The sequence below is a fragment of the Coturnix japonica genome, chromosome Z (assembly GCF_054131305.1).
Source record: "Coturnix japonica strain WE chromosome Z, WE-NBRP24, whole genome shotgun sequence".
Classification (NCBI taxonomy): domain Eukaryota; kingdom Metazoa; phylum Chordata; class Aves; order Galliformes; family Phasianidae; genus Coturnix; species Coturnix japonica.
The window spans coordinates 18,897,913-18,919,774 of NC_140702.1; the positions used below are offsets into that span (position 1 = coordinate 18,897,913).

Genomic DNA, 21,862 nt, shown 5'->3' on the forward strand with positions numbered 1-21,862 from the left:
AAAAAAAGAAAAAAGAAAAAAAAAGAAAAAAGAAACACCCACCTCTTTTACTATCAAAAACATCTTAAATGTCAGAAATGAGCAAATCAGGTATTTGCACTGTTGCATAAAAAATAAAATTTCAAATAATTTTAAAATGTCAGTGAAAGAATGTACCCATTATACATTATTTTGTTTTCATTTATATTTAAACATTAAAAAAAGAAAAAAAGAAAAAACTGAAAAAAAGAAAAAAGAAAAAAGAAAATAAAAATGGAAGATGTTAGATTTATGTGGAATAACAGAAAATTTGTTTTTATTGAAATAAGTGTATTTGTTTGCTGCATTCTGTTACTCATTATTTGAATGTTCATTTGCAATGAAGGGAGGGAATTTCAATAAATAGTAACTGAGGGAATTTCAGTGAATGGTAACTATTTTTTTTTATCTCATGCCATGTTCTATCTAACTTTCTCCTTGCTGTCAGTGCACAATTAACCCAGAATTCAACTGAGAAAATCAAATTTAATTCTTTGTGTAAATCAGGGGTTTAGGAATTCGTGTTAAAACGGGTTGAGGCAAATATGAGGCTGCAAGTGAAAGAGGCAATGTGTCCTGAGATTTCTGCCATCCTAAACAACCATCTCCCTAGGAAGTAGCTCCAAAAAACTCACAGGGGTCAATTTTTAAGAGTTACTGGGTTGACAAGATTTTGCTAGCTTCAGTTTTCAAAACAGAAATTTGTTTTGACTTTGCATCCTTCCTCTAGGCAAAATGGAAAAGATACAAATATATTTCAGTCTCGTTTTTCCTCTAGTGAGATTACAGTTGTCATTTCCAATGTCATGGGATGTTTATCTCTCATTTGGTTTTTCTTATCTGTCCAGTACCTTAACTACTAGTTTTAATCAGACACAGAGAAACATTAAATTGGGAATATTACTATAGAGTTCACATACACAAAGAAGCAAGCAAGTCCCTTGAAGACTTGTCAGTGTCTTACAGAAATTGTTATAAGACCTAAAAATCTTAAGACTGATCTAAACATCCCAGTACTATCTCACAATGAACTACAATTTGGGAAACTACCTTTGTCTCTTTTCTTGTATTTGTTTTTCTTTTCTGTACAACTTCTTTTCGTCTGTCTCCTTGGACTGTGAGTTACTGAAATTTAGCTTTAAGTATTACAGTTTCCTTTCAAAGTGCTATAAGCCTTTTAACTAACACAGTCCGGAACAAAACTGTACGTTTAAAGCCACCCGTTCTGCACAAGTGAATAGTAACTAATGACCTAAACAACACCTCTTTGTTTCAGCATTTTCTGAGCCAAGTTTCTGCTTAGGGAGACCAACTGGGGCAGTTAACAATTACAGCATTTATCACCTTTTTCAGACTACACACTGCCATTTCTTCCCTCCTAGTCACATTGCACACCTGCTTTCATACTGTGCAAATGAATGGTTCTTCTATGTTACTGATTTCCAGGGAAATTGAAAGAAGCTTGGCTACCTGCCTCAGTCTCAATTCATATTCTTCTGTGCAGGATCTCTTTTCCCCCCCAACACTCCTTTCTTTCCACATGCACTCTGAACGGTATTTCTATCAAACTACTAAAAGCTATATATTTTTTAAGTAAAAGGAAAGTGGCATTTTGAACAAAAGCTTCTGGGTTAGAATATTGTATCTGACCATCTTTTGGGTGTCCAGAATGCTTATACACTATGTATGTTGATTCTCACCATGATCTGAGGGTTCTGAGAAAACAAGAGGCAAGCATGGCACAAGGCAGTGGGCAGCACTGACAGTTTTACCAGTGAAATTTGACATTACTGAAACACTGGATTTCCTGTCTATATGCAATCTCACATTTGCAGTTTTCCTTCCTAAAACTTCCTGATATGAGAAAGCCTCCTCACTTCATATTTCTCTATTCTTTAACCACAAACTATTCCTAATAGAAGTGTTTTTTCTTTAGGTGTTATGCTGACTAAATACTGCACAAGCTAAGCTTTTTTTAATTATTATTATTATTATTATTATTATTATTATTATTATTATATCAATGTTTGCTCAGGTTCATACTGCAGAAGAAAGTCGTAGCAAACAGTACTTGTTTTATTTTTTTCCTTATTATTATTATTTTTGCACTGTATCACTAAAAAATTGAGTCATAGGAATTTAAAATAGGATGTCGTCTTGTCAGCTTTAAAAGGTGTTGATTTTATGTGCTTTGCACACAGTCATTTGTTCTCATTGAGGGTTATTATTCATGTAGCAAAAATAATCTGCTGCCAGTAGTGTTGTGCTGTGATTTGGATAGTACTGTTTAGGATGGAATATACAGGTTCATGGCTGTAAAAGGGCATGGCTGGCCCTCTGGGCGTCAGGGCGTTACTGCTGCCTCATGTTCAACTTACCGTAACTTCAGTACCATTGCCATATACTTTAGTAGTACTCATGGTTTTATATGTAAGCACTGCAGATGCAGGGATGTTCTTTGTGAGCAGAGCCACAAGAGCAAGTTATTTATCGTGGAAAGCAACTTTTTAAACTGCAATGCATAGCTTCGGTTCCATTTGAAACTATTATGTTATATAAGCAGAAATTTTAGTATTTACTTCTGGATAATTCTAGAAGTAAACTTAAAACATGACTGGTGACAGAACAACATTTCCTAAATATGTTTCAAAATATAATAAACTGTTAAAAAGGCAGCTTTAAAAGGTGTAAAGTGAGTAGTTTCCCAGATGGTGTTTTGCACTGGATTTTAAAAAAACAGTGGTTTATCTGTGTGCTTTACTATGGATAGCTTAAGTTTCTTTAACATGTTCATTCTTCATGATGGTGACTGCCCAGACTCATTCATAAGCTTAGGCTGTTCTCTAAGACCAAATCTCACTTTAGTCTGCTCTGTTTAATAAAAAGTTTGTGCTTCATTTAGGCAAAAGATACATGCAAAATAAAATTAATTCTAGCATCCTGTCTGAAAGTATTAAGGTTTACATTGTAGAAGTATGCAGTAGGAGGCTGTACACTATTAAAGTTTCCTTTACCAGTCTGCCTATAAGACTTCAATGAATTTAAATCATAAACATTACCAATAGACTGTTGTTTATTTCACATTTTTAGAGAGATCATGCCAGAGTTTGGAGCCCTGTATTGCTGTGACATTCAAGTGCTTAGACAGTGATAAACTGTTACCTGAGTCACATCGTCAGCTTTGTCACTGCTTTGTGATTTCAGTACAGGTTAGTTATGTATTATCAATGGAAAATTCAGAAAATTCGTATCCATTATAAGTGTTATCATTGCAGAGTTCTTGTGCACAATATAAAACACCTCATAGTTCTTTAAGCAACTTGGAAAAAAAGAAGTGAAATAAATGCAGAACTCACCAGAAGACTTTTAATTCATTTATATGCACATGCACACACATACAGAGTCAAGCATATTGGTTCATAAAGCAGTTAAGTATGTAATAGGGCAGAAGCATACATGCTCAGCAGGAAATGTAGTGCATGCTTTTGAAAACAGGTTACAATGAAGATGCAGCAAGAGGCATAAAAGCAAAGTCAAATGATTATGGGTAGGCTATATTGGATTGGAATGCAACCAGTACTGCAGGCTGGATGGAATGCCCTATTCTAATGACAATGAGAGTCTGTCAGCACGCCTTCTACCACACTTTGAAACAGTTGGATACTCCGTTCATATTAAAAAAAAAACACAACAAATTTAATTATCCTTATGATTCTTTGGTTGTTTTAAAACTGTTAAGGAAACAATAATAGAGAAGTGCAAATAAAAACTCTGTACTCCTGAACTCTTCTTTAGCGTGGAAGAATACGCCTCCATCTTTTGTGAGTGTGTCTACTGATAAACACCTATATATTTATACAGATAAAATACATACTATGACTGCCTGGTCGCAAAACAAGCAAACAAACAAAAACAAAACAAAAAAAAAAAACAAAAACAAAACAACAACAACAAAAAAACCCCAACAAAACAAAAAAAAAAACCAGTAAAAATATCTGCTTTCCCCAGAATAGTTATCTCCATAATAGCAAAATGCCATAACGCTGATCCTAAGAAGGTCAGAGGGAAGGAAGGTATGACTGTAGTAGTTCTTCCAGCTCTTTCCATGCTTCTTTTCTATTTTATCTCCTATTTCACTGCCAATAACAGCAGCTTACCTTCTTCACTTGCCTGTTTTCCAGTTCAACAAAACAGTTCCATCTCTTAATTAAAGCAACAAATGTGCCTGTGTTTTCTCACATATAAGTCTTTCATTTCCTCTAGTGAAAAGGAGAATGCAGTTTTTATTTCAGGGTAGCTGAATACCTTGTTGAATTCTTATATTTTATGATATTCAGAATTAAATGACTTTTTTTTTTTTACCATTTATTCATTCAGATATAATTGCGTCCCAAATAAAATTTTCCAGTTGCTTTATTTTATCATACATTTCCACAAGATGTCAGCAGCAGCATATTACTCTAAATATCAGTTCTAGCTCATGCCCTATAACTTTCTAAGTAGAAATGATTTTAATATTTAGCGTTATTCAGTGATAGTAAAGATGAAACTTCTTCCTGGCCTTCAAGAAGTTTCTATGTGCTGTCATATTCTGGTTCAGTGAAAGTACAGATATCCTACAAATGCAGTAGTGGATATAAGTGTATTTTATCTGCACTGCTCCATGATATCAAAAGGTTTTGATCCACTGCAACTGTAAGATATACATATCATCTTCACTGCATATAGCCTCATAATTAACGGTTGGTTGTTGCTTAAGTCATTAAGGGAGCGGCAGCAAAACTGGCAGCAAAATCAATGCCTCAATAGGTCTCAGAACTGAACTTGCTGGCCTTTGGCCCATATAAAAAATATCTGTTTTAGCCTATTAACCTATTACCCTTTAAGTGCAAAGGAGACACTAAATCAAAAGGAAAAAGTCTTCCTAGATGACCTTTAATCCCATTCTAGCACCCATTTAGTTCAAAATAACCCAATTTGATGGATCTATGATTATTTTTCAGCAACATCCACAATATTTTTAATTTTGCTGAAGAAACAAAACACAAAATGGATAAAGAAAAAACCACCAATTGTTCTGAATGAGCAAAAAACTCATTCTACATCAAGGTCAATTGAAAGACCCATTTAAAATAAGGGGAGTAGCATGGATCCTTTGTCCAGCATGTCAGTTTTTTGGTCCACCAACCATGAGTTTTAAGATTTTTAAAAATAATCTTGGATAGTTATAACTTCTGTTCTACAACCAATGTTCAAACCTTTTGAAAATCTCAGTATATATAAGCCTATATTATTTTAACTTAGAATCTAAACCTGAAACTCCCAAAATCTACAAATGTACTTTTCAATTCCATCTTTCACGGTAAAGACATGCTTTACTTCTCACACACATGTACATCATTTAAACAACTCTGAGCATTTAAAAGTGCAACATAGTATGTAAGGAAACAAAATTTATTTATTTATTTTTTCAGCTAGGTTAACTGTTTGATTTCATTTTCCTTCCAAGAAAATACTGGAAAAATCAGAGCAGTGAATGAAGAATAGAGAAGGTTGATGAAAGAACAGTGTTTAACAGTGTTCAACCACCAAAAAAAAAAAAAAAAAAAAAAATAAAAAAATTACACCAGAAAAGAAAGGGTCACATTTTTTTAAAAAATCTATTTCTATTGTAAAAAGACTAGAAGGTGTGAGTTCAACAAGAGCAGTAATTATGTGTTTGGGAAAAAAAAAAAAGTTGGAGATTACCTCATCGATTTAAAGTTTAGCAGAGGATTGCATCACATTCCAAGTTGCGGAAATCTTGAGGTTTTCAAGAATTTATCCATTTGTCAATGTTAATTCATGAATGGATGAATGGACACTTCTATTTTTCCATGTTTTGGCAAGGAAGTGGTGACCTGAATGCTGAAGACTCCAGTGAAAGGCAAGTTTCAAGTGGGACTGACTGTCTCAGTATAAATCCCATGGTGCCATGGCATGGCAGATTTTATTTCCACATAACTGAAATAATTTGGCTCAGCTGTGTCTGGCTTCTTCAAAACTGAACAGCAGCACCTTGTCTCCACAAGGACTGAGCTGAATTAATGTGACACTATACCTTTCCTGCTGTAAAAGCATGGCTGGGATTTTAGGAAAGCTACACAGAATTAGACAGAGCCATGGGGTGACACTCACATGGGCAATAAATGAAAGTATCTGATTGAAACGGATATTCAAAATGTTTGGCAAAAATTTCTGCACTGACTTGAAACAGAAATGTTCTTGTATCCAAGTCTGCCTCAGAGTTGACTCTAGTGTGCAAGCTGAAGTATAGAAGGGAATGGATGACTGCCAGCTCTTTTCACTCTAAAAATGTTTGGAAACTGTTGGAGAAACAAGAAGGTCAGGTATCTGTTTCTGCTTTTCTCACAATTACATCTTCAGGTACTGGCTCTTCTAGGGCCTTAATTTGTCATGACAGAATGGAGATGACTGCATATGTAGTCAATATTTTTTTAAGATTAATGAGCTATGTTATTTTAATGTGGTTCCCAGATATTAATATCATTAATAAAATATCCCAAAGGATCGTGGACTTTATGAAACACATCTTTAGTTCTTCTTCTGAAATAATAACTCTTAATTTGATTTCTGTTTTGTATCAGGGTCAGCAACAATGGCAATTTTTGAAAATATAGTCATTTACTGCTGAGGAGAAATACAGTAAGCTGTGATTCAGTTAAGAACTTGTCAGCCAGTGTACAAATTATCAACCATGAGCATCTTCTGCTCATAAGTATGTCGCTTCTTTCTTCACAAATTCCCAGTACATTACCGGTGCATGGAGTTCTGACAATAATGTAAGGTATTTTATAGTATTCCCTTCCAAATCTTGCTTTTAAAATTTGGTATATTTTTCACTGGAAAGAAGTAATTGCTGCATTTTGTATCCTATCATAAGATAAACTGAAATTAGGCAAAAGATCTATTCTGAAAGTTAGCATGTTAGTGAAGATATAGTCTCCAGAACCCAGACTCTCTGGCCATCAGCTCAGCATCTGAGCTAGGGAAAACAAACAACAACAACAACAACAACAACAAAAGAGGGATTTGTGTACTGATGTTAGAATTAAAAGTCTTCTGCTTGAGTATGAAACAGGCCTTGGTCCTACCAAATTCTTGACAGAAGGCAAGACATTCCTGGCTAACTTGGTGACCTTCTACAGAAGTGACAACACTGTTAGACAAAGGAGGAGTAATGATGTCTTCAACCTTGACCTGTGTAAAGCTTTCAAGGAAGTACTGCAGCATGTCATCCTTTTCAATACATTTAAGCTGGAGAAGATAGCATTTCATGTATGTGTCTTTACTTATTTTTTGTAGCTGAAAACATGTACAGCCTACCCAAGATAAACATGAAAACCAGAAACAAAGCATCCCCATTTTCCCAATTTATTTCAGCCACCTGCTGTGAATAGACAAAATGCAAATCTGTTAAAACACATGCAGGCATGTAAAAGACTTCTCTACCTTGTGCAAACACTGAGCAGCATTCAGAAGCTCTGAGTGAACACAGAGAATGGCAGACATGCTTTCCAGGGTATGGCCTTGTAGTGATTCAAAAAGCACTTTTCCATAGCTCACATTTCATCATGTTTATGAATGTTACACATCACCTTTATCTGTTTCAGTTAAGTGAGTTGAGGCTCTAGGAGACCGTTGCTTATTATGTTTTTGCATGGCTGTGACACATCAATAGGCTGTAAAATGAAAAACATATATTTTTTTTCTGTGAGTTCAGAGATCTTCATGGTAAAATATTTATTGCCATAGATGAAGCATAGTTTGTTTCTTTAGTTTTACTCACCATTTAATTCTCAACATCTGATTATTATTTCTCAGCTCTTTATTGCATGTCTTACTCTTTATGAATACTATCTCATGGTGCCACACTCTTTTCTGCTCAGCCCTGGCTTTCTGTACAAGAGTTTGGGTATGGTGTTGAAAATCTGGGCAACTACTCCAAGAATGGAGTTTGCTACTGAGGTTTAGTCAGAGGATTTTTCTCACTCACGCATACTGGGATAGGAATAGGATGTGATAATATATACAGTGTTTTGAAAAGAATCTTGTTTTCTTGCTCAGAATACAGAACTGTGTGTAACCTATCATAATCATAACCTTGATTAGCATTTTGTAGCTCTTCTCAGTTTCCCTGCTGAAGAGGGCTTTACTGATTTAATTTATGTTACATCTAATTTAATCTAAAACTAGGCTTCTTTTAAGCTAGACATGTCCAAATTTACATGCACTCCTTTCTGTTTCTGGCAAGAGATTAACAACAAGACTTTATGACTCTCTTTGTAACTCATGAAAAATGCAGTGTTTCTGCGACAGCTCTTATGAACATAGGTGTTTGCCATATCTGCATTCAAGAGCTACATAGTTCTTAAGAAGAAAGAGAGTTTTAATTAAAATGAATTAGTCTTGTCTACCAAAAAGTAACTTTTTTTCTTCACCTTTTATCTTGTCTAAACTCATCAGAGTATCTTAAATGCCTTAATATGTTGGGAAAAATTACAGAATTCTGCAAGGTAAAGCTCCAGCTCAGTGATAGGCTGCATTTATTGTATTTCGCACAGCATTCAGTTGGTTTCCACTTTTTGTTTTCCTCTCTTCCACTAATGTACAGAAAAAACAGATACGGTGAGAGTGAACAGGTGGCTGAATGTGATGAGATCTATAACGTTTCTTAACTTCATTATTGCTAACAATGTTGCCTCCACATTTCAAGGGGAAAATAGATTCCTTAGTGGCTACCAGTAATATTTGTTTTAAAGCTACTAAGTGCACCACAAGAATGTCTGGTCTCAGTCATTTTTATTTTTCTGATATGCACAGGCAAGCAGACTGTCAAAACAAGAAAGAAGCTCTTGAAGGTTACCTGGACCTTAACTTCAATATTGAAAAGAAACTGTGTATTAACTGGGGACAGACCTACTGCTGACTTTGAAACTAAAGTGAGGTATTTTGATTTCCAGCTGGACTGGTCTCTAATGAAAGCTGCTTGAAAACAGCTGTGGAAAGATGTAGCTTTTCTTCTCACTAAGATGAAATTGACAGCTTTGGAATACAGTCCTTACTCAGTGGGTTTGGAGACATTTAGTTACAGAACATTTCACTGGCTAAATGTCTGCGTACTAATACTCTCAAGATATTTATTTTGTCCCTCCTTTATCTTAGCTCCAACAACAGAAGAGATCTTTACCACTCACCACTGTGACAAATGTTGGCAAATAAAGAAAAAATCACTGGGGAAAAAAAAAGGAAAAAAAAAAGAAAGAAATTGGAAGATTTCTGGATGTGAAATTTAACAAGTTGGAGATATCAAAACAAATGGTTGGTTTAAGCTCCAGATTTCTCAAATATATTACTACTAAATTCTCGTCGTCAATGAAATTGCCAGCATTAGCCAAACCCAAAACTCAGTTAACTGTAGAGCCCTAATAGTTCCATCCTAGCATGGTTTCAAAGGAGTTGAAATGAAATCACTGAACAGTGTAATAAAATTTCTCTTCTGCCACATCTGTTCAGACCTTAAAGAAAGAAAGCATTTAAATACAAATGTAGTCACAAAACCATGGCAGGATTGCAAGATTTTTTGGTATAAATAAAGGGAGTTAATATGCGAATGGCAACAACTAGTGTGTCCACTGTCTTGTGACTATCTTCAATGACATATGCATTTCAGTCCACCAGGACAGCTTCAGAAAGATATTTATTTATCTATTTCTTATTAAAAATTCTTAATTGAGACAGAGTCTCAAGTGGAGTTGAATATTTCATCCTAATCTCTGCAGGGATGTGTAAAAACAGTTCACTATGAAGTTACCATTGCAAGAAGTCTCTGTTTTTATGTACTTTTTGCCAGCCTCATTCTCTCCCTTTCAAACCACTAGATGCCACTGTGCCCTAAGAATGGAGACAAAATTCAGCGCCTGTCTGCTTTAAACCCAGAGCATAAACAATTTTAGAAAGCCTGTGTTGACTCAAAGGCCAAGATTGCTATAAGTGCTTTTGTGATCAGACACAGCTAGACTGCTGATAAGAGCAATTCCCTGAAGTAGAGAATTTACCTCAGGAGGCTGAAAGTCCTTGGAGATGCCCAGCTGTTTGTTGAGCTGGTGCTGAAAACTATGGGATCTTCCAGAACTTTCCCTGCACAGCAGGAGCATCAGCAGCAGTGTGTGCACTCTGTAAGGCAGATGTTGCTGCTTTCTCACTGTTTCTTCTTCCTTGCAAAGAGAAGGCAGCATGCTTCTAGCAATGTTGGCCCTTGGTCTCTTGACACAGTTGGTTGAGACATTGTGGTTTTTTGCCTCAGAAATAACAAGGCAGGATCTTGGGCAGCATAAGGCAGTGAAGCAGCCTGTGTCCTGGTTGTGCTCAGCAGAACTGGGTTGCTGGAAGGATTAAGACTGAGTGTAAGTGCCAGGACAATTACAGTTCTTATGACATAGGCCCAACAGTAAAAAGCACTTTTGCCAATGAGCAGTTTTAATTGTTGAAGTTCTGATTTCCTGGAGTAATTTATAACTGTGGGTATGAAGTGCTTGGAAGTAGAAAAACAATCTTCTTGTATTTCCAGGAGGATGAGCTGGGTAATGGTGTGCAGCTTTTGTTGTCCTAGCTTATTCTGTTGTGGCTGAATTTCACAAAGAATATCAAAACCTAGTAAAAGAAGCTCAGAATACTGAATCCAAGGGAGAACATAGCAAGAGGAGTAATGTCCTTATTTGTTTGTTTGTTTAAGACTTCTTAAAATGTCTTCTTATTTTCCTGGTGACCTGGACTTACATATTCTGCCTACCAGCACAGAACAGCCAGAATTCTGTCTCAAAAGACATCTGATGGTTTACTCTGACAGAGTGGAGACATCCTTTAAATTCACAAGCATTTTAACGAGCCATAGAAAAGTGACATATTTCCTGCCCCCCACCACCCATATCCTCAAACCCTTTTCAGGTTCTGTTCAAAAAAGATCCAATCACTCCTTCAGTCTGAAAAGCTGCAAACAATACAACAAACCATTAGAAGCTACAGTGATAGCAGTAGGTGCTGGAAGATCCAAACAGCGAGATACACATTTAACAAAAGCCACCTGGTTTGTCAGCTCTCCTGGATCTACCAACAGAACTGGATTTGCCCAATCAACCCTCTTACGTATTGTGGAAGGGGGAAATCCCTGTGTTGCACATAAGGAACATGCTTGGCAAGACAGTCTGGGTTATTTTTGCATCTGGCAATGGCAAATCCATCTGTGGGATTGCTTTTACTCAGAGACCTGTGTGCATATGGTTAGTAATGCAAAATGATGGCAATATCTGGTGTGTACCTGAAGGGTAGGATTGGGTGGGAACAGCCAATAATTTGAATCGTGTGTTGTTAATTACTATATAATTCTGCATGCCACCTCTGCTGTTGTTGCTGTATGCCTTATTAATAATATTCCACTAAGAATGATCCAGATTAAAGAACAAATACTGATGGAAGCAGAACTGGGTTCAGCATGCATCAGTCCAGCATGGTGCATCATCCCTTCTGCACCAAGTGACTGTTAGGATGGAGGGAGCCCGAAGTCACGGACTGAATGAATTCCATGGACAACTTACAGAGATGGTCCCCAGAATGGGAATGCTATATATGTGTAGACATCAAAAACAAGCCTGGTAACTAGTTAGGATTCACAGAAAATTGTGGAACATGAACGTGATGTAAATGCTATGGAATGAGGTGTGGATACTGTCTTGGTTTCAGCTAGGACAGAGCAGATTTTCTTCATAGTGGTTGGAATGTTTTGCCTTTAAGAGAAAACAGTACTGATAACACTGATGATTCAGTTGCTGCAGAATAGCACTGCACGGAGCCAAGTGCATTTCAGTTCTTCAGCTTCTTATACTGCACTGCCAGTGAAAGGACTGGGGAGGCGCAAGGAGATGGGAGGGAACAGAACAAAGACAGCTGCCTAAACTGGCAAAATGGATATTCCGTACTATAGAACATTACATAAAGAAACTAAAAAAGACTCCAGATGATAAAACCAGGAGATTGCTACTCTAATATGGAAGTCTAAAAGAGTAGCAAAATATTCCCAACAGTGAGGTAAAACACCCAATTCATAGACTGAATAATTTGTTTACTGTAAATATATTGTCCCACAACCACATCCCTCACCTTTTCCCTCGCCCAACCCATCTCTATCCTTATCCTCTTTCTTGGTCCTATGCTCTGATCCTGGCACAAATCGCTGAGACACAAATCGCTGCTCCATGTTGGTGCCAGGCAAAGACAAGGGCCCTCCCAAAACTCCAGCTCCAGTATTTTGGCTGCCTTCACCTGCTGCTCAGAGGATTCCATTCACAGTAGCACTGCAGATCACAACCCACACATGGCCCAGCAGAAGGCTTTAATGGTGGCACATCTGCACCTGGCACCCGCACGTGGCGCAGTGTTGGGTGTGTGAGTGAAGGGCAAACGGTCTAGAAAGGGGTCCACTGCCGCTCTGTCATGGAGCAAGATTAATCTAGAGAACTCCGTGATGCTGTCAATAGTGAGAACAGTCTGGCAGCTTTTGCCGCAATCACTTTTCAGGTATTTTAGGAGAGCAATAAAGGTGCTGAGGTGTCACTGACACTTGAGTGGCACCGTGTTGGGCGTGTGCGTGAAGGGCGAACGGTCTGGGAAGTTGGACCCTGGGAACGACACGCGCTTCTGTGTTTTTGTCTATCTTTTATTCTACTAAAAGCTGTGACAGCCCGGCTAGTGGCGCCGGGGGCGCCGCCTCTTGCGGGGCGGAGGAGCGCGCTGGGCGCTGCCGGCCCTCCTCTTGGTGGGGGGCCGGGATCCTGTGCCGAGGGCCCCGCTGGATGTGCCGGGGAGCTCCTCCGCGTCGGGACCCGCGGAGCTGCCGGAGGGAGAGGTGCTGGGGGCAACGGTCCCCTGAGGAGATGTGGAGGGACCAGACGGGGCTGGGGGGCCATCCTCGTGCTCCTGGGCAGCACTGGGCTCTTCGGGCCCGTCCTCGTGCTCCTGCTCCTGGGCAGCGCTGGCATCTTCGAGGCCCAGCAGCCTCCGGGCCTCCTGGCCGCACCGGCTCACGATGACTTCGATGAGCGCGTCCATGAATGCTGCCGTGATAGGTCCCAGGGTGGGCTGTGCGTGGTACACCAGGGCATCCTTGTTCAGCCCCACTCGGCACAGAAGAGCCAGGATCACGCTCTCCAGCCCACAGATCTGCCACCAGGGCAGCTCCTGGATCTGGGAGAAGATGTCCTGTATCCAGGGCTGCACTGGGAAGAGGAGGTCACGTCTCTCCCTGAAGAGTGCTGCCCACTCCTCGGGCAGGAGGCCACCCACTCTTGCTGCTCCCACATCCCTCTGCACAGCTGGCAATGGAGCAGATGCCGCAGCACCTCTGCGGCCGGTGCTGGTGATGAAGCCGACGGGCACCGGCACTGCGGGCGGGGACACGATGCAGTCCACGAACTGATTGTCTCCCCGCACGCAGACCCGGATGGTCCGCATGGCCGTCCTGCACAGCGGGCAGCTGTCCCTCACAGTCGCCCACCGATGGATGCAGCCCAGGCAGAACGTGTGATTACATGGGATCACACGGGCCATGTCCTGTCGCACATCGCGACAGATGGAACATGTCCACTCCTCTCCTGCAGACATGTTCCTCTCGCTGCAGCTGTCCGGGAGAACTGAGGATAACGAGCTGTTCTTCACCAGAGCTGCAGCGGTGGTGTCTCACTGCAAGAGGAAGAGAGGCCACAGTCACTCGCTGTCCCAGGGTGTGAAAGTCCTCAGCAGGAAGCCCTGCCAAGCCCAGGACTGCCCTGAGGGACCCACATGTCCCCGCACCACTCACCTCCGCTGCTGCGGGTGCACTCAGTAGAGTCCCAGCTGCCTGCACTGGGCAGGGCCGGGGAAACAGAAGCGATGCTGTGGGTCAGGCACTGAGATGCTGCGAGCAGCCCCAGGCACGACCCAGCACAGCACAGCCAAAACCTTGCTCGAAGAACCTCCAAGCCTCGCAGAGCTGCTCAGCAGGGTCCAGGAACGAGCCAGACTGAGCCAGGCTCTGCCCGCACCCCACTATGAGCAGTGAGGGCTGAGCAGTCACAATCCGTCACCCGGTGATGTCACAGCCTGTTGCTTGGGGTCATCACCATGGGCTGTCCGCCCACACAGCACCCCAGTTTCAAGATGCTATTTTCTTTTCCTGTTCCTAATTGGCTGTACCTTCCTTTTCATTCCAGTCCACCTTTTATGCATTACAATTGACACTAATACATAGAACTTTTATTTTCTTTGATTAAATCAACAGCTATTATATACATCCTCTGTTTCTTCAGTAATAAACTGTAGGTTTTTCACTAGTGTGTTACACAGAAATTGGGTTTGGCATTCTCCTTGCTTCAGAAATGTCTGGTCAGTCTTTCCCATTCCTCTTCTGTAAGCATGACCCTGATGCTTTTCAGAAATATCTTCCATTCTCAGTCTGGATATATATTTCTTCCTGAGTGTCACACCCCACCTCTGGGATGGGGTAATTAGTCGAATTCTTGAATCCACTCAGACTGGATTGAGATGGAATAACACGGACCATGTCCAAACATCAACCTTAAAGAGAAATCCTTACAGAACCACAATCCAGTATGTGTTAGGCCTCTCAGAGGTATATCTATCTAAGCTGTGCAGCTTTATGGGAAATCAAAGTAAACCCTGAGTTACTTAACAGCTTTTGGGAAGCCTTGCCTTAGCAACTTCAGGAGGAAAGAAAGAAAAACAGTTGGGTGAAGGGTGGGGGAGAGAATTCACCAGTTCTGGATCCAGCATCTGAACTGCCAGTGGGGGTGTCAGGTGTGGAGAGAAGGGGCCTCCCATAGACTTGTGTGTACCCCTATTTATATGTCCCAGTGCCTGGACTTCTAGAGCCTTCTCTTGCCCCAGTTCCAGGACTGGGACACCTGTCAAATCAAGTGAAATGACACCAGGTACTCTCCTGTGGCTTAAGAGTTTCTCAGGGTGTTATATAGACTCAGTACACTTGGGCTAGTCCCTCACTCTGAGGTGACCGGTTTTCCCTGGTGGTCACCTGAGAAAACAAAGTGCCTCCCATCCTATGAAGACCAAACATAAGGCCACATTCAGAGCTTTGGACATATTCCCAAGACATGGGAAGATCCATCCCAGAGTCCATAAGGAATCAAAAGATGGAGTTGATAAGCCACCCTCTACTAGACTTAAAAAGCCGCCAAGGTGTCCCTACGGACAAGAAAATGGAACACTGCACCCATTTTTAAAAAGTTAATTAAGAAGGACAGTGACCGAGTCCTGACCCCTGGCAGTGTGTTTAGCATAGAATCATAGAACCATACAATCACAAGGTTGGAAAGGACCTACAAGATCAACCCAGTGATCCGGCTTATCCAGATCCCTCTGAAGGGCCTCCCTACCCTCAGGCAGATCAGAACTGCCTCCCAGCTTGGTGTCATCTGCAAACTTACTGAGGGTACACTCAGTCCCCTCATCTAGGTCATCAATGAAGATATTAAACAAGATGGGCCCCAGTACTGATCCCTGGGGGACACCACTTGTAATGGGTCACCAGCTGGTTTTAACTCCATTAACCACTACCCACTGGGCACAGCCCTGTAGCCAGTTCCTTGTCCTGTCCAGGCCGCTGGCAGCCAGTTTCCCCAGGAGAACACCATAAGACACTGTGTCAAAGGCTTTGCTGAAATCTAGGTAGACTACACCAACAGCCTTCCCCTCATCTTCCAGTCTGGTCACCCAGTTGTAGAAGAGTGAGCCATGTGTATGACATAAATGATATAGAATAAGGGGTTGTCATTGGTTTTGACCAGGACAAAGTTAAACCACATCACTGTAGCTGGTATGATACTGTGTTTTGGACATACTAGGAAAACAATGTTCATAACACAGCAATGTTTCAACTGTTGCAGAGCAGTGCTTTACAGAGTCAAGCATGTTTCAGCTTCTCAGGCTGCCCAGTAAGTAAGGAGCTGGGGGTCCTGGGAAGAGACAGAACCAGGACAGCTGACCCAGAAAAGCCAACAGGATATTCCATATCCTATGGGTATCAGTCAGTGGGTGGTGAGTAATTGCATTGTGACACACTTGGGTTTTTTTTTTGTTTTGTTTTGTTTTTTTTAAATTTTTTTCCCTTTTCCTTTTCTTTCTTATTAAGCTGTTTTATCTCTTTTTCTTCTTTTTCCCTAATTCTATCTCTCTACCCTGTGGGCAGGCTCACAGGGCTGTGTTAAACCACAGCAGTCCTTTTGGTGCCCAGACATGGGGCCTAAAGAGTTGATGAAACAGTAGATATGACCAGAGCATGTTAAATCGGATTATAAGTTCTTGCAAATACTCTACTCAATCAATAGTTGCCAGTCATTATGCCGATTTATTTGCTCCCAAAGTTTATTTATTTGAACACAAGGTCACTTTAATGCAATACCTCTCTTGCTATTTATCATTTCCTATGACTGGTTGAAGGCTGATTTTGGTTTTCTGAGATTTTAAGTTAAATGCACAACACCTTCTTGAATTAGAATGGTTAAGAGCCTAATCTGTTATTTGTACTAAGCACTGCCATTTTATTTCAGGAGACAATCTGTAGAAAGCAACTTTTTCCCTTTCCCTTTCCCTTTCCCTTTCCCTTTCCCTTTCCCTTTCCCTTTCCCTTTCCCTTTCCCTTTCCCTTTCCCTTTCCCTTTCCCTTTCCCTTTCCCTTTCCCTTCCCCTTCCCCTTCCCCTTCCCCATCCCCTTCCTGTCCAGGCTGACAGGCCGTCCAGCGATGCAGTCCTATGTGCAAGACACTGGAAGGACGCGTGCTTGTGTGTTTTTATCTTTTATTGTTAAGCCGTGTAAGCCCCATTTAGAGGCGCCGGTGGCGCCGCCTCTTGCAGGGCAGAGGAGCGCGCTGGGCGCTGCCGGCCCTCCTCTTGGTGGGGCGCCGGGATCCCCCAGCCGAGCGATTCCTGCCCCGGCCGCGAGAGGAGGAGCCGCGGCTGCGGCCCTGCTCAGAGGGACCGGCTGCCTCGGAACCCGGCTCGCCGGGACCTCTGCCGAGGGCCCCGCTGGACGTGCCGGGGAGCTCCTCCGCGTCGGGACCCGCGGAGCTGCCGGAGGGAGAGGTGCTGGGGGCAACGGTCCCCTGAGGAGATGTGGAGGGACCAGACGGGGCTGGGGGGCCATCCTCGTGCTCCTGGGCAGCACTGGGCTCTTCGGGCCCGTCCTCGTGCTCCTGCTCCTGGGCAGCGCTGGCATCTTCGAGGCCCAGCAGCCTCCGGGCCTCCTGGCCGCACCGGCTCACGATGACTTCGATGAGCGCGTCCATGAATGCTGCCGTGATAGGTCCCAGGGTGGGCTGTGCGTGGTACACCAGGGCATCCCTGTTCAGCCCCACTCGGCACAGAAGAGCCAGGATGACACTCTCCAGCCCACAGATCTGCCACCAGGGCAGCTCCTGGATCTGGGAGAAGATGTCCTGTATCCAGGGCTGCACTGGGAAGAGGAGGTCACGTCTCTCCCTGAAGAGTGCTGCCCACTCCTCGGGCAGGAGGCCACCCACTCTCGCTGCTCCCACATCCCTCTGCACAGCTGGCAATGGAGCAGATGCCGCAGCGCCTCTGCGGCCGGTGGTGGTGATGAAGCTGATGGGCACCGGCACTGCGGGCGGGGACACGATGCAGTCCACGAACTGATTGTCTCCCCGCACGCAGACCCGGATGGTCCGCATGGCCGTCCTGCACAGCGGGCAGCTGTCCCTCACAGTCGCCCACCGATGGATGCAGCCCAGGCAAAACGTGTGATTACATGGGATCACACGGGCCATGTCCTGTCGCACATCGCGACAGATGGAACATGTCCACTCCTCTACCGCAGACATGTTCCTCTCACTGAAGCTGGCTGGGAGAACTGATGAGCTGCTCTCCTTCACCAGAGCTGCAGCGGTGGTGTCTCACTGCAAGAGGAAGAGAGGCCACAGTCACTCGCTGTTGTCCCAGGGTGTGAAAGTCCTCAGCAGGAAGCCCTGCCAAGCCCAGGACTGCCCTGAGGGACCCACATGTCCCCGCACCACTCACCTCCGCTGCTGCGGGTGCACTCAGTAGAGTCCCAGCTGCCTGCACTGGGCAGGGCCGGGGAAACAGAAGCGATGCTGTGGGTCAGGCACTGAGATGCTGCGAGCAGCCCCAGGCACGACCCAGCACAGCACAGCCAAAACCTTGCTCGAAGAACCTCCAAGCCTCGCAGAGCTGCTCAGCAGGGTCCAGGAACGAGCCAGACTGAGCCAGGCTCTGCCCACACCCCACTATGAGCAGTGAGGGCTGAGCAGTCACAATCCGTCACCCGGTGATGTCACAGCCTGTTGCTTGGGGTCATCACCATGGGCTGTCCGCCCACACAGCAACCCACCCGTGATCCAGATATTACTTACTTTTCCTCTTCCCGATTTCTTTGTACATTCCCTTTCATTTCTGCGCACCTTTCATGCTCTTCATTTGTCATTAATGCACAGGCCTTTTTTTTTTCTATGATTAAACCAACTCTAACTGTTCAAGTATTTCCTCTGTTTCTTCAATAGTAAACTGTAGATTTTTCTCTAATGTGTGTTGTAGAAATTTGGTTTGGCATTCCCCTCTTCTTGCTTCAGGAAATGCCTTTTCAAACATTCCCTCTTTGCTCTTCTGTCAGCTCTCTCCTGGTGCTTTCCAATAATATCTTCCATTATCAGTTTGGGAATATCTTTCTGAGTGCTGCAACCCACCTGTGGGGAGTGAACAGTGAGTCTGTGGGGAGGGAGGGTAGGGTCTGATCTTTTAAAATTTAGATTACTTTATGAACTATGTCATATTTAATCCTTGTATGAAAGTAATGTATGGCTTTCTTCTGAGCCATTAGATGCAAATCCCAAGAAAGTTTTCGCAAATGTTGTTTAGATCAGGCGGGCAGTGAGTAAATATCTGTTTTTAGTAAACGTTGTACTGGAATGAAATACAGCTGAAATTGTATTCACTGCAGTGCTCTGGTTTGCAAAATAACTTAGGTTAAATATTAGGAGTAAGTTTTTCACTCAAGGTGGTGACGCACTGTTACAGGTTGCTCAAAGAGGTTGTGGATGCTCCATCCCTGGAGACATTCAAGGCCAGGCTGGATGTGGCTCTGGGCAGCCTGGTCTGGTGGCTGGAGACCCTGCACATAGCAGGGGAGTTGAAACTGGATAATCACTGTGGTCCGTTTCAATCCAGGCTGTTCTATGATTCTGTGATCCTTCTTCCACAGTATTACTTCTGCCTGTAACTGCATGGCAGCACATCCCCACCTGTCTTCTTGTATTTCTGTCAGTGCTATGGATTTCCCTGCGACTGTGTCTTTTATTTTTCAGCCAGGACATCTTGATACACCAGTATGAATATGTAATATGTTTTGAAATAGTAGTTCCTTGATGCAATGCAGAATGACAGAAAAAAAAAATAATAAAAATGTGTTATTAAAACTTCTTTCCATTTCAGATAAATTTTCTGAGGTGAGTGTATTTCTTCCATCTGGCTGCTGGAACGTTTTGATGTAGGCTTCTATGATCTGTTTATTACACCAGGTTCATGCTGCACTGAATATAAATGATATTGCAACTTTTTTTTTTTTTTTTTTTTTTAAGTTTTCTGAGTCTCTTAACAGCCTGGATGACACACAATTCAGCAGAGCTCCTAAGTGCTGAGGCTCCTTTATCATAAGGCAGCAATATGTTGGTGGTGAATTTCACCAGTGTTATTATGCAGGTGGTAGGCTGGCTCTCCACCCTCATCTCCAAAGAGGAAAAATCACTCATTAGCCAAAAGTAGAGAAATATCTATAATGATGCACGCTTATCTTAGCCATGTATGAACATTCTCACATTCTCGCTGTTATTTTGTGGTCAGTTGTTTAGTACTATCCTACTCTGTGCCTTTGTGTGCTGTTCTTACTTTGTAAGGCTCCACCTTGATGTTATTTTTTCCAACGGCAGTCTAATCTACCAAAACTCCTAGATCTGTTTATCATGAAGGGAGGCTTGATAGATATTATTAGGGAACACACACACGTAAAAATAAAGCAAAATCTTTAAGTGTGAGTGTTACAGACATCTCAAGACTTTGTTGCATGCTGAGATTAACTGCAAAAGCTGTTTTAAATGACACTATCCAGGTGAAATCTGTACCCAGGCATATGCTCAGGCATAGTACTGCTCACCTTTCTCTTGTCCTTTTCTTGTTCCTATCAATTTACAGAGAATTGCTTTGTGATAAGTGAAAAAACTATGATATGAAGTTATTCAGCCACAAACTACTCTCCCTATTGCAAAGTGTTGCAGAGTTGTTAAGCTGAAAACATACATTTGGGCTTTTTTTTTTCTTTTTTTTTTCTTTTTTTCTTTTTTTTTTTCTTTTTTCCTTTTTGTGAAATTAAAGATGTAAACAACACTCCTCTGCTGTCAGTTACATTCTGATGAAAAATCAGATGCTTTTCTAAGCTTTGAACCCCCAATTTATTGCAAGCACATAAGGTATGGAATACAAAGAATATGCACAGAAGTGTTCTCATTATGGGTTTAACTCAGGATGTCCAACATAATTGTAAGATCTGTTAAAATTCTGCAAATATTATAGATTTTAAGTGGAGAGAGCCTGCCACCACTTGAACAGGAAATTTAGATGGTATGTTTGTAACATTTTAGAGTTTATTTTAGCTATCTCTGTGAAATCAAACCACCTCAAAGCCTCGACCTTTTAAACATTATGAAAGAAGCTCTACAAAGCATGATTTTGTGCTTGAAACCATTCCACGAGCACTTGGTAAGGCAGCCAGAAAAAAGTAATAGGAGAATTTACTGAAATAATTCATTTATAGACAAGAAAGAAAAAAAAAGACAAAATCCACCAGTATGTGTTAAGTTAATTTTAAGGAACTTTGGAAGATATTTTCACTCGCTTTGTACTTGGAAGGACTTTTGTATCTGATGATATTTTGTATGTTTTCTGATGAAACTTAGATGTGTTCAGATCTTAATATGCAGATATTAGTATAAGAATAGTATAAGAAATTGACCTATTAATTAACACTTTTATTCCAAACTCTGAGAACTGTAATGCAGAATCCAAGGGCAAAACTCAAGGTTGTGAGAACTGACTTACATCATTCTGGGCAGCGGGACCTTCATTGTCAAAAGTGTACGTGATCTGGACATAACTAAAAGTCTTGTGTGCTTGTGTGGGCAGTTTTCCCTGAGCTTTGACCAGAGTTCATCGGGGCACATGATTGTAGGAGCGGGGAAGGGGGACAGGATGAAATGAGTACTTTTGAGGCCCTGATTTAGAGATATTAAATTTACAGGAGGAATGATAATCCAGCTCTTGAAAGGTAACTAATCATATGAAATTTTGTCCATAATTTCAGTCACTGAAATTGCATAGGATTGAAATTACAACGAGGAGCATTTGAGTGTACATTTTTTTAACTTTGGGTATTGCAGAATAACCAAGTATTGCATACGGATAAATTGATATATGTAAAGACATCAGTACAGATGGAGGTAATAAGAGTATGTAAAATAATGTGTTGGAGATGGCAGATCCAGAATTTTTTGCTGTCTCAAAACACAAGGAAAATGGGGTATTGATTGTGATTAAGAAGAAATCATTTTTTTATTTAGAATGCTGTGACAAAATGTTGCAAGTCTAAAATCTTAGCTCCTAGAAAGCAGAATATTTACCATAGAGAAAACCTTTACCA

General features: G+C 41.7%; 2 protein-coding genes across 2 annotated transcripts; both read right to left on the reverse strand.

Annotated features, from left to right (window-relative positions):
- Positions 1-12,819: 12,819 nt before the first annotated feature.
- LOC146753776 (uncharacterized) lies at positions 12,820-14,085 on the reverse strand. The gene is made up of 2 exons (XM_085530025.1): positions 13,931-14,085; positions 12,820-13,812 (listed from the first exon to the last, which is right to left on the reverse strand). Exon 2 carries the CDS (start codon positions 13,732-13,734, stop codon positions 12,820-12,822), a length of 915 nt encoding a protein of 304 aa, XP_085386151.1. The 5' UTR covers positions 13,735-13,812; positions 13,931-14,085.
- Positions 14,086-16,924: 2,839 nt separating this feature from the next.
- On the reverse strand, positions 16,925-18,380 carry LOC146753777 (uncharacterized). The gene has a single exon (XM_085529338.1). The coding sequence runs from the start codon at positions 17,979-17,981 to the stop codon at positions 16,968-16,970; it is 1,014 nt and encodes a 337-aa protein (XP_085385464.1). The 5' UTR covers positions 17,982-18,380; the 3' UTR covers positions 16,925-16,967.
- Between the last annotated feature and the right edge of the window lie 3,482 nt (positions 18,381-21,862).